Source organism: Falco punctatus (genome assembly GCF_963210335.1).
Source record: "Falco punctatus genome assembly, chromosome: 8".
Lineage (NCBI taxonomy): Eukaryota > Metazoa > Chordata > Aves > Falconiformes > Falconidae > Falco > Falco punctatus.
The window spans coordinates 22728269-22741086 of NC_137588.1; the positions used below are offsets into that span (position 1 = coordinate 22728269).

At 34.9% G+C, this 12818-nt stretch overlaps 1 protein-coding gene across 2 annotated transcripts in view; it reads left to right on the plus strand.

Moving 5' to 3' along the window:
- TTC21B (tetratricopeptide repeat domain 21B) overlaps positions 1 to 12818 on the plus strand; it is a 39021-nt gene that overhangs the window by 16847 nt on the left and 9356 nt on the right. For both annotated transcript variants that reach the window (XM_080399071.1, XM_080399072.1), the window contains 10 exons: positions 264 to 502; positions 810 to 882; positions 1894 to 2004; positions 3514 to 3652; positions 5147 to 5253; positions 6599 to 6787; positions 9859 to 9969; positions 11078 to 11159; positions 11905 to 12055; positions 12509 to 12670. In XM_080399071.1, the coding sequence (XP_080255197.1) occupies positions 264 to 502; positions 810 to 882; positions 1894 to 2004; positions 3514 to 3652; positions 5147 to 5253; positions 6599 to 6787; positions 9859 to 9969; positions 11078 to 11159; positions 11905 to 12055; positions 12509 to 12670 (1364 nt within the window). The remainder of the gene's footprint in view (positions 1 to 263; positions 503 to 809; positions 883 to 1893; positions 2005 to 3513; positions 3653 to 5146; positions 5254 to 6598; positions 6788 to 9858; positions 9970 to 11077; positions 11160 to 11904; positions 12056 to 12508; positions 12671 to 12818) is intronic.

A 12818-nucleotide genomic window follows, 5' to 3' on the forward strand; every position in this document is an offset into this window, starting at 1 on the left:
GTATATATGTAATGCAAATATTTTCTTTACTAAAACTTTTTCTGGTAGTTCATATTGCATAAATGTTATTAACAGAATCAAGAAGGAGGGAGAACATTTTCAATGTTTTAGCAAAACAAATGGATACTGTGGGTTGGGGTTTTTTGTGGGTGTTTTGGTTTTTTTGTGTAATGCCTCCAGACATTAATTTGCTTATGATGTCTTTATTTTTGGCTGTTCAACAACAGGAAATACATTAATTCTATTGGTTTTATTACTTGCAGCATGAAGCTGCTATAATACTGCAGGATGCCATTAATGAATTTTCTGGAACTCCTGAGGAACTAAGAGTTGTGATTGCAAATGCAGATCTGTCAATTGCTCAAGGAGATATTGAACAAGCCCTGACTATGCTCCGAAATATTACACCAGAACAGCCTTACTTTGTACAAGCTAAAGAAAAAATGGCAGATATTTATCTTCAGTACAGGAAAGATAAGAAGTTGTATGCTGGCTGCTATAGGTAAAAGTTTGTGATGTATATGTATTTTCCCAGATGTTTAATGGTAGCATGGTGAGCTCATGTTTTCCCTTTCTATTACAGTAAGTCAGAAGTATTTAGTGACATAACAAATTTGAGTAAGTGTTATTAACATTTAAGATGGTAATTGGAAGTCCTATTTTGGAAATATCTCAGATTTTTTTGGTTTGTTTTCAGAAATAAAACCCAAAATCCTCAGAGGATAAACTTATTGTGCCCTGTTTGTTGTTCTTTAGATGCCCATATTGACATGTTAAATATTGAGCAAGGTTCTGTCTTCTGTTTCCAGAGACCTAGTAGAAAAACGGCCTAGTGCTTACACTTTGCTGCTTCTTGGTGATGCATACATGAGTATTCAAGAGGTAAGTTGCTAGAGGGGAATAGAATGTTGATTCTAGCAAGTAGAATGTTTGTTGATTCTAGCAAGTAGAAACAATGTAGCATGCTGGCTGTTATTGATTGGTAGTTGGCAAACAAACTGCTTTAGGATGTAAAAAAAACATTACTGGCTACAATGTAACTGTTCTAAGTTGAAAGAAAAAGCTGTTGAAAATGCATTTCTTCTAGTAACTGACTGGCTGAAAGTTAAGGGAATTTCATCTAAAAGAACACCAAGCCATGAGACTTAACAAAAATCTAAAGAGCATGCTAAATTAAATTTGGGAAGCTGGAGATGTTTAGAGGAGTTCTGAAGCCTAGGTAACAGTTCTCATATTGAAAGTTGTATATAACATTTTTAAATTATTAAATTTCTATAAATCTCTGACATCCTTTGCTTTCTTGATGGCACTGGAAATCTTAAATATTTGTAGAAGACAGTGTAGTCAAGTGAATGTAGGAATCTGAAGGATACACATTTAAATTCATGTTTTGAAAGAATAGATTGAGTTAGGACGCACAACTAATACTTTAGATTACTAGTTTGGGGATCTGTAGGCGATTAACGGTTTTTTCCTTGTTAATGTTTGTGCCTATTTTTTTTCCTTAGTGAGGAATTATAACGCAAAAGGGAATTTTAGATGTGCTGTAACATGGCTAGAGAGAAATGGATGATCATTCAACACAGTTAATAAGCTTGCCTGAGTTTAACTAGTGAAAATAGTAGAGAAATTTCAGTGGAAAAAGAATCTGATTAATTCAAACTCATTTGTTTGCCAAATTCTTTCCACATTATGTTTTAGCATGGGAATGTAAATTTCCTTGGGCTTTATACTACTTTGTTTCATAGTGACCGTTCTTCTCTCAGAAGTGGTGTAGCTCATCAACCAGCAGTACTTGGCGGTCATTCCTGGAGGTGTTACCAGATTTTGGTTTTTTCATACGCTTTTTATCTTAATCTTTGACTTCTGTTTTTCTGTCTTTTTATGTTGAAGCCTGATGAAGCCATAGAAGTCTACAAGCAGGCTTTGAAGAAAAATCCAAATGATCCAGCTGTAGCAAGTAAAATTGGAAAAGCCCTAATCAAAACACATAACTATTCACAGGTATTCTATAAGTACTGTATTAGGCTAATCAAGTGTTGTATTTGTTATTGTCAATACGTGGGCTTCGCCTGATTTTGTTTTCAAGTGGGTAGCCGAAGCATTTCACTCTAAAGTGCTAAACAGACTTTTTATCCTGAAAGTAAGTTTAGACTCCGTTCCAAAGTATCTGGCTAAAGGCACAGTTACACATTGGTGAATACAAGCCTGGTGAATTGTCGTTCTGGTGACTTGCAGTTTGTGGTTTTGGGTCTGCGCTCAAAATCATGTTTAATTAAGTCTCCATTGACCCAGTCTTGTTACATCTCCTAGCCTCAACACTGGGGAGTGGTAATAGAGGCTTTTAACTTCTTGTTGTAGGAAAGCCAGAAGAAAATGTTTGGGGGAGACTTGCAGGAGCTAATGATTTTATTTGGGCAACCTCAAACTACTGGAGTATGCGTCCAAATGCTGTTAGGTGTTTGCAATGCTAGGATTTTCCCTCGCTTCTGTTTAGGTCAATATTACAAGCAGCTCAGTATATGATTCCTATGTTGCTCCATGCTGCTTCAAAACTTTTTTATGTGTGTGCAATAATCTAACATACTGCAGGGGTTCCTACAGTTACTATAGAAAACCTTGTAATCCACACAGTGATGGGTATTTTATGGACTATAATTTTTTATTCTGAGTCTTCAGCTATGTTCTTCTTAGGATGCTTAAGCCTAAATAGGTAGCCTGCCTGATAGGTGGATTTTTGTGCATGTTTAAACATGTTATATTTTAAAACAATAGAAGTTAATAAAATATTTCAAATTCATTTTGGAAATGTAACTTTTCAACATAATTCCAGTCCTCATTTTTCTCTTTAATTAGAGAAGCAACATCCTGTTTGTGTTGTTATTTTGAAGTAGTTTTTAAAAAAACTTATGAAATAAGTTTATTGATCCAGAACATTGCTTTTTTCTAAAATATTTTACTTTTTAATTGATATTGTTGTCAGCTTTTATGTTTAAAAATACAAAGAGAGAAGACTTCTTTCTATTAGATTATGCTTAGTTGGTGTTTTTAAAATTTTCATTACTGCTCTTAGCTTCATGTTTTGCAGATAGACTTTGGGAAAATATTTGTCCTTTGTATTCAATAAAGGAGAACTTTGACTCCAGTCTGACTGGAATTCTACAACTTCAGAAACTATTGAAAATGTAGTTTAATTGGCAGTGATCCTGTTAAAGATAGAAAGTGATCACGTGGTTAGGCTATGTAAATGCATGTTTATCAGAATGTGGGTTCTAGTTATTCTGTTTATCTTTAATTTGCCATTACATTTTTGGAAGCCTCAACTTGTAACTAAATAACATCTTTTTAATACAGTATTTATTAGGAATGTTTTGGTTACAAGAGAAATTAAGAAAGCAGGGAAAATTCTAAGCAGCATGTCATTAAATACCTAAGTAGCAAGGCTGTTGTCTTTAAGGTTTGTCTTTAAATAATAGGTTTTTTGGTGGTTTTTTTCCTTTCTTTTTTTTTTAGGCAATTGGTTTTTATGAGGCTACATTGAAAAGTGGTCAACAGAATTTCCTTTGGTATGATTTGGCTGAGCTTTTAATGAAACTGAAGCAGTATGAAAGGGCAGAAAAAATACTTCAGCAAGCTTTAGATCATGAGCCTGGTAGGAATGCTACTAATTTACAAATTACACAATTTCTACTGTTGTTTGTGTTTTCTGTGTGATTCTAAGGAATAAACCAATTCCGTATAAACTTTTTATTGAACTTTAAAACACAGGAAACCATTAAGTGATAAATGAGAAAGGCATTCTGATATAAACTTCACTTACATTTAAGGTGCTTTTGCCAAGACTTCTGAACTTGGAAGATCTGTGATAGATGAAGTCAGTAAATATAACAGCAGAGCTCCACACAAGGTTCTTTCTCTTCTCTGCTACCAAATGATTCTGATTCTGGATTTGTCATGATTAGATGAGTCGTTCCTGCTGTTAGGGAATGGTGGTTTAGATGATAAATGCTACCCAGTATCCTAGACGGCAATGTCTTCAAATTTAGCTGACATGCTGGACAGACATGCTAGAACTTTCGTATCAGCTGGAGTCAAAGGCAGCAAAGTGGTATGCCGCAATTGCTAATGCATTTCTCTCAATCCCTTTGGTGGCAGAGTAGAGGTTATAGCTCGCTTTCACTGGGTGAAGTTTGCAAGTGGCTGTGTGGTACTTTGTTGCTGGCTGGAGGTGAAACCAGGACAATTGGGAAAATTACTGAATGATTTAATATTTTTTTTAGAAATGCTAAAATATCCTTTGCTTGTTAAAGAAAAATGAAATATAGGAAATGTACTGGAAGGAATGATCTTACACAGTTGGCTACGTGGCCTAATCTCTGATTTAGAAAACCATGTCAGCACTTTGAAGACAGTTTGCTAATAGTACAGCTCAATATAATTTTTTAAGATTTAATAAAGATAAAACATGGATTTTGGTGGCTTGTATGTGTTAATGTGGAACTGTGCTTAAGATACCACTTTATCAATAGATTTAAATGGATACAAGCCAGGGAGAACTTGTATTCTTCAAATTTCATTTTATGCATATATATTTTAACCATTATTCAAAAGTGGCTTGCTACTTTTTGAGTAGGTACTGAAATATTAACTATATTAATGTCTGTTCCTGACTCTAGCAAAAGAAAGGTAGTTTGAGGTCTGACTAGAAATTTCATCAAATAATCCTATGCTTTTTGGGTGTACAGTAGCACTCAGAATCCATTTGGACATTTTTCATTGACTTTGAGGAGGATTTAGACAAGAAGTGTCAGGAGTGGCTTTATTTCCTGTCCACTTAAATCAAAAGTTTTCTCATGTTTCTGAGAATGCAAATAGTTTAGGTAGTCGTCTTCTTTTTTTTCTTTTTTTAAAAATTCGTTTTGCATCTTTCATGTCTCTGGGCTTAAATCTCACTCTGTAGGTTGTAATGTTTGCTCTGTCCACTAACAACACACCAAGTCAAATCACAATCCTAAATGCATAAGACTGAGCTGTAAACTTTTAGTTTAAGTTCTTGCCTGGAGTATGTGGAGAGCTTCATCTTTAATTTAACCTTACCAGGATCGGTTATTACAAGAATAATGTTTGTTTAATGTAATTCTTACAGTTAATGAATTATGTTCTCTGATGGAAGATGGACGTTACCAGGTGCTTCTGGCAAAAATTTACAGCAAAATGGAGAAGATTGATGAAGCTGTTGTTTCATTACAACAGGTAAAGGGGAAAACAAAAAAACCTATGAAAGCTTGCAATGTCCTCACATTTATCCCAGATGCTAACCATAATACGCTTGTGAATGAGGAAAACGCATACGTGGTGGGGATAAAGCACCAGTGGCTGCTGCAAAATGTAAAGAACGTAACTGGTTAGAAAGTCTAAGCTTTTTGTAAGCAGTGTTATTTGAATTCTAGATAAGAATGCAGGCTTTTACTGGAAGCCTGCACTTGTACTATGCCTTCATTTGTGTGTGGAGCATAGTTTTAGCACAGCAGGCAAAAACAAAATTAACCATGGGGACAGCTAGGTTACATATCTTTAGGTCAGCATTGAACAGCGCTCATTGAAAGCTGTGCCAGATTGTTCTTTGGCTACCTGTCGCTTTGTTGTATCACTGTTTATTTTAAATAACAAGAATAAGGTCTATACATTCTGGACTTGAGTATTATCACTGACTGATGCTTGAAAGAGCAGAGTTGGATGCTAGTGATTTTAGAAGATGCTTTCTTCTAAAACAAAGGTTGACAACAGGTTAGGTCAATACATTCTTCCATTATACTTCCACTCTGTTACAGGAGCAGTAAGCCTTGGTAGCATCTTCTGACCAACAAGAAAAGTAAATTATGTAAATTATGCACTTTGTTCGGTGATATCTTGTACCAGCATTTTTTGTGATTAGAACTCTGCTAATGGTTATAAATTGGAACATAACCATTTGAATTGGGGAGGATGTTAGTTATAAATAAACATGGGAAAAATATAGATCGATAAAAATGTGGCATCTTTTGTCAGATGGATGTATTTGACCTAAATATTCCTTAAATGGAGTATTAAATAAATATGTTCACACCACCCTTTTGTCCAAGCACACAGGGCATAAACTGGATCCCTCCCCAGCTTTTTGCTTTAATGTTCTGTTCCTTATATTTCACAAAATGCTGTATGTATGATCATCTCAAAGTTATGTTCTACAAGGTGTGAATTATACAGTATTGGATTGGCATGCAATTGTCATAAGGAGTATTTTAGAAAAAGCGTGGGATTCCATCTTGAAAGTGTTGGAACACTAGAGTGCTATTCAGCATGTTTTTAATGTGAATTTTGTGGAAGCAAGACAGTTTGAGACAGGTGGTTGGGGGAGAGATATATTGGGGGAGGACTGTTTTGTTTGTTATCATTGATTTTTATTTTTTATAGAAGAGATTTTATTATTTGAGGGGATTCATCTATAAAATACATAGTGTCTTTATAGAACCTTTTAAATTTTAATTACATTAAAGTAGATCATATAAAACTCATTTCTTTGAAAATTTTTGACTGTTCACTCCTTCCCCCACACGAGGCTCGAGAATTACAAGCCAGAGTGCTTAAACGGGCTCAAGTAGAACAGCTGGATGCAGTTCCTGCACAGAAACAGTTAGCGGCTGAAATTTGTGCTGAGATTGCAAAACATTCTACAGCCCAGCGAAACTATGAAAAAGCAATTAAATTTTACAAAGAAGCTCTTGTTCACTGTGAAACTGATAACAAGGTCAGTTCTCCCTTGGACTATTTTGCATTGTTTTTTCCATTCAATTTTCGTATCTAGCAATACAGTTTTCCAATTATCCACAGTGTAGATTTGCAATTATTTCTGCATTATGATATACAGAGAACCTTGAACTCTCTCCTTTTCATTGCTTATAATGATAAAATAGTTGTATGTACTGCTGATTTCTCTCTTACACAAACTTGTGATTCAAGTGGGACTGCATGCACTCAAGAGATGACTGTTAGATCATATAGTGAGCCTGTCTTCATGTACCATTTGAGGGTGTGTAAGTTACAGCATGGTAGTACTGGAGATTGAAACAATCTTCCTTGCTGCTTGTCCTCTGGAATGAAGTGCCAGTGATTTTGGTCAGTTCAGACAATTTCTTTCTCTTCTGTGTCTGTTTCAGCAGTTTTAGACTTTTATACTGGACTTAGAAGAATTCTGATTTTAGTCACAAAATCTTGCTGGTTTTGAGCTGTGATTTTTGCACTACTGCTTTCTTCACTACACTATCTCTTTCCCAAAAATCTGCCTGTTGATAAATGCTGGTAAATTTGAGCTTATTTTTATCCCGTCCTCCTCCTCCTCTTTCACAGCCTTGGGTTTTGGAGATAAGAGAGGGAGAAGTGAAAGGCTAAGAAATTTATAATGAGCACCAAAATTGTGTCAACTTCAGTGGGTTTTTTAGATTAAAAACAAACAAGTATAACTTTTGTCAGATTTCTGTGATTTTCTAGCATGTTGTTGTATATTTAGGTGTATGTGAAGACTTCTTAGTTTGCTGCTGCTTCTTGCACAGCTATTAGATTCACCAGCTGCTAAATTATCCACATATTGCCTGGTTTTAATACTTGAATTTGTGTTTTGAGGTTTCAAGAGTCTAGGTCCTTCCTAAAGCTGCAACTTCGGCATCTTTGAGACAGGTATTCCTCAAGGCATCTTGTCAAAATGATGGAGAAAAATAATTTGGGAGAGGAATAAACATCCTTAAAACCTTCTAAAGAGAGTGACTTCCCCATTCTACTGTTAATACCCAGGAGACTGCCTGTCATAGTTCTGGTAGAGCTATGGCTTTTGTGGTATGCCATCCCAGTAATTCAGTGTCAAATCCTTTATCGTTTGGGGTTGGTTTTTTTCTTTCACACTAATACTGAAATACCAGCATGACATTTCCCTTCAATTCCTGCTAAAAATCATCCTATTGAGAGTTTCCCATTGTTGCAGGATAATGCTGTGTGCTGACATTTGTACTGAATTGTACTGTTAGATGCATTTACTGGAGACTCTTATTTTAATCCTATTTCACTAACAATACAGAATACAATAACATCTTAGAAAATCTAAGACTAAATTTCTGATTAAGAACTTTTTCTCTGCTTAGAGTACTGAATAGCGAAATACTTCTGGTTACCCACAACTAGTATGAGTCATCTCATTCATTTCTATAGTTTCAGTAGATTTCAACTTGTTTTCTTCCCTTTGTTTTTAAAAACATTGCTACCACAAGGTTGGAATTTAATTATTTTAGACTACAAAATATAAGTTTGAGCTGTTAAACATCTGCATATTTTTTGATCTCTTCACAGAATCTGTTTTCCTTAAAACTATATATGGAAGTATTGGAAATTCCTCTGAAGCTTTGTACCTTGTTTTATCAAAGTCCCCTGTATTCTAGCTAAAGTAACCCAAACCAGCTGAAATGTTGCATTAAATGAATTATTCGGCTAAATGTGAGGATATTGCAGTCCATGTCATAAGAGTTTTATGTTTTGTTGTTTCGTTTTACATAGTCAAATCTGGTAGGTAATACCCAACCTCATTTCTCTGACGTGTAAGAGGCAGTGCAGTTTCCAGAAGCAGACTTGAACTGGATCACAGACTGCATTAAGCACATCATTTTACAGTATCATTTTTTGGGGTGGAGTTGAAAATTCAGAGACCACTTCCAGTCAGTAGAATCTAGTATAGAAGTCCAGTTTAACCAGCATTCTTCTCTGACTTGCCCCGGGGCAGGAAGGGTTCCTTGACTAACAGGCTGCCTTTTGGTCTTCCACTATGTGATGCACATAAGAACAGTGGCTTGAAGAAAACTTTCATAATTAAAATTTTTACATGGATGCTATCTCCATATCATTTCAAAGCTTACCCACCTGCTTTTCTGTTTCATAATTATATAGTATATGTTTGAATATGTAAATAACAGGAAGTAGGAAGAAAACAGTTGTTAAATATTATGCAAGTAGCCTTCATATTCTGAACAGGATGTTCAAAACACTATTCTGATTTAGAAGTGCCTTTCACAAGTGTAACCAGAGAGAGAATTGCAGTGCAGTTATAAAAATCTCCTTTCTGAAAACAAAATCAAAACACCATGTAAAACTAAGTGGGAGTGACATTGCGTACTGTTTTTTCTACTGCTAATTTTACTTTGTGATTGGTTTAACTCCCATTTGCTTCAATGGGAACTTGATTAAATCTGTGGCAACTTGTGTTCGTAAACTTTTCTGTAGCCTTTTATTCAGAATAGTCTCTGATGGGACTTCAGCCTTAAGGATGCATGCTTATGTAGATTTCAGTTTGTTAATATTTATTCCACGATTGCTTTTCAGAAATGGATCCACACACAATCTTAATGTGGTAGGTTTGGAAATGCAAATAAGAAAACAGTTTCTGCTGGAATTTCCTTATATTCCAATGCTAATTGGTGAATGTTAATAAGGTATTTGCTTCTGTCAATGAATTTTAAACTACTTGCATTTGTTTTTTTTTCCAAGTTATTCTTACCAAAATACTGTAGTCTTCAGAGCAAAACTATCTGTGCAGCTCTGTTTTCAATGTACCTCCAGAATATCTCTCTCAAGAAGAAAAGTTTTCTGTGTTTTAAAGGTGAGGGAATGGAAATGAATCAAATTACTTGACCAAGAGTCCACAGGAAACACAGAGAAAGCTCTCTTTAGAAGGGAAGTAAATTTTTCCTGAGGCTCTGAAATAATCAGGTTGATACTTGTAGAACTGAGCTAGCTTTCTTCGTCTTTGAATTACATATAGTTAAATATTTTAATATACAGGCAATGTTGGAACTTGCACGTTTATATCTTGCACAAGATGATACTGATGCCTGTCAACATCAGTGCTCCTTACTACTGAAGAACGACCAAGATAATGAAGCAGCAACCATGGTATGTGGTGTTATACTAATGCTGTATCAGAAGTTTTTTGAAGTTTGTGTCTTTGCAGTGTGATGGATCCATAAAATACTACTTTTAAGAAGGCTTGCAGCTTGTGATTTCAAAAAAACATTTGAAAAATCCATTGCAACAAGATGTTTTTCTGTTTATGCTGGGTAATGATTCAATATTAAGTTTCTAGCTGTTGTACCCTTTGTTCTATCTCAATGCAAAAATGTATCTTTGAAAGTAGTAGTTGTAATACTGATAAAGCATGGCTTAACGCATGTTTTATTAACAATTGACTAACGGTCCGGGAAGAAGTTATTTTTCCAGCACAGTAATATTAAAGCAAGTATCTAAAAAAAAAAACTCCAGAAGAAAAGAACTATGTACTTATGGTGGTTTTACATCCTTACATCGTATTCCTACTTAACCATTTCCAATCACAGTGCAGATTCTCCATACAGGATTCATATACTACTTAGCTTAAAAGACAGCTCAGTACACTGACAACTTCTGCTTTAACACATTAGGAGCAGAATGATTTTAAGATTGGAATAAGCTATTTTCTCACAGCAGTCTAACATCTGGAATTTATCCTATTATGGTGCAAGAACAGGGGTAATGGCACTTTTAATATATTGTTAGTAAATTTACTGTTTACTAGCTACCTCTCAGTGGAGAGAAACTGAAATGAAATAATTTGGTTTACTTCTACTGCTGAAGTGGGCTATCATCTTTCTTTTCCCCTAACTTTAAACTAACTTTTTTTTTCTATGCGCTTAATCTGCATTTATGGGAAATAAATTAGCAGTAAAACTATACAAGTAAAGCCAAACACATTTTAAACCTCCATCAAAGTGTTTATTTCTTACAATTTCTACCTTAGATGAACAATTGAGTTATGAGCCTGTACCTGCTCATTATTATTCTATCTGTATAGAGAGAGTTTGTTTTCCAGAGTAATGAAAAACCCAACTCAGTTTACTTCTCGTGCAATTCCTGCAGCATTTTAAACCTATAGTTTCAGTTCCCCACTTTGCAGAACTAGCGTTCATTATAAAACCATGACTAAAAGTATTTTGTTTTGTTTCCTCTAAATTGGTCAATATTGTAGATGATGGCTGATCTCATGTTCAGGAAGCAAGATTATGAACAAGCTGTCTTTCATTTCCAACAGCTCCTAGAACGCAAGCCAGGTGAATATTTAGCAGTGGTATTTTTAATTCTTTCTGATACATAGTTCTAATGAGGTGGAGGGATAAATATCATTGTATGATTAACAACGAAATATGCTATTTATGATGTAATAGATACGAAAACCAAAGACCTTTACTGTATATAAAAACATAAAGCTATTGGAGGAGAAGATGAGAAATTTTTTTCTTGTAGATGCCGTAATTTACTTCACTGCAATGTAATGTGCGTTGTTTGCCTCGAGCCAAATATAGCTAGGGTGTTATTTACTTGTGACTGTAAAATGCTTTTTCTTGTGTTTAAGATATCAAGTAGCATGAACACAAAGCTAGCATTTCATTTCAAAATTAATAAAGGAAACTTACCACAGACAACAATCAGTTTCTCCTAGCAATTTGCAAATTTTGACCAGGGAGAAAGTTACTAAAATCTATTAAAATAGTACATTAATGAATGTAAAGCTTTCTAGTGGACTTTGTGAAAGAAGTCATGAGAGTACAGCGAATATTTTTGTTTGAATGCTTTTGAAAGTGAAGTGTACTTCTCTTTATACAGGCTCTTATAGCAGTACTGCAAGTACCACTTGATAGCTTCATGTTTGATCTGTGCTTACTGTGTAATATGCCTTATGTATTACACCATATACAGCTTATGTATGTGAACAAAACAAGCAGAGATCTTTATTTTTTAAGCTATTCATACAGCAAATAACTAGAATTACAATGATCTAATTATTTATATACTCAGATAACTATGCAACCCTGTCGCGATTAATTGACCTATTAAGAAGAGCTGGGAAACTAGAAGAAGTCCCAAGATTTCTTTTAATGGCTGAAAAACATTCTTCCAGAACAAAGCTTGAACCAGGATTTCACTACTGCAAAGGACTTTATCTTTGGTACTTGCAATTATAGTTAAGATAAGATATATTTATGTAGTCCGTATTTAAATTAGCTTTCTTGTCATCCATTATCATTCAAAGATGCTATCTGTAGTGTGATAAGTAAGCAAGAAGTAATACAGTGCTACTCTACTTGAGGTGCTAGGATCTTAGGAAAGGTCTCCTTTTCTCTTCTGAAATACTTTCCAGTGAGCTCCTCTTTGAAATGAAGCTATTCTATCTATCTCAGATACATCTTTTGTATTTCCTGCTGGTTAAAAGGGATATTCTTGCTAAATTTATCAGACTGGTTTCAGTCCGCAAAAACAAGTTCCTCTCAATAGTATGTATGCTGTTTATCAGTGTGTGTAATCTTTTTTTAAATACTTGGGTTTCTTCTTGGCATTTGGGTGGGATTTGGGGCAGCAAATTTTACTTGCCTAGCTTTAAATATTGTAATTCTCCATCTAGGTATACAGGTGAACCAAATGATGCACTACGGCATTTTAATAAAGCTCGGAAGGACAGTGACTGGGGACAGAATGCAGTCTACAACATGATTGAGATTTGTCTGAACCCAGATAATGAAACAGTGGGTGGTGAAGTCTTTGAAAATCTGGATGCTGACATAGGGTAAGTTATATATGAAATAAATACTGCTTGGGTGGTTCTGTCATCCCCTTCCTCTGCCTCCCCTTAATAATGTGCCTAAATTTAAGCTTCTAGAATTTCAAGCTTATCTAATGCTTTGAATATTTGACTTAATGTATTGTGAGAGACC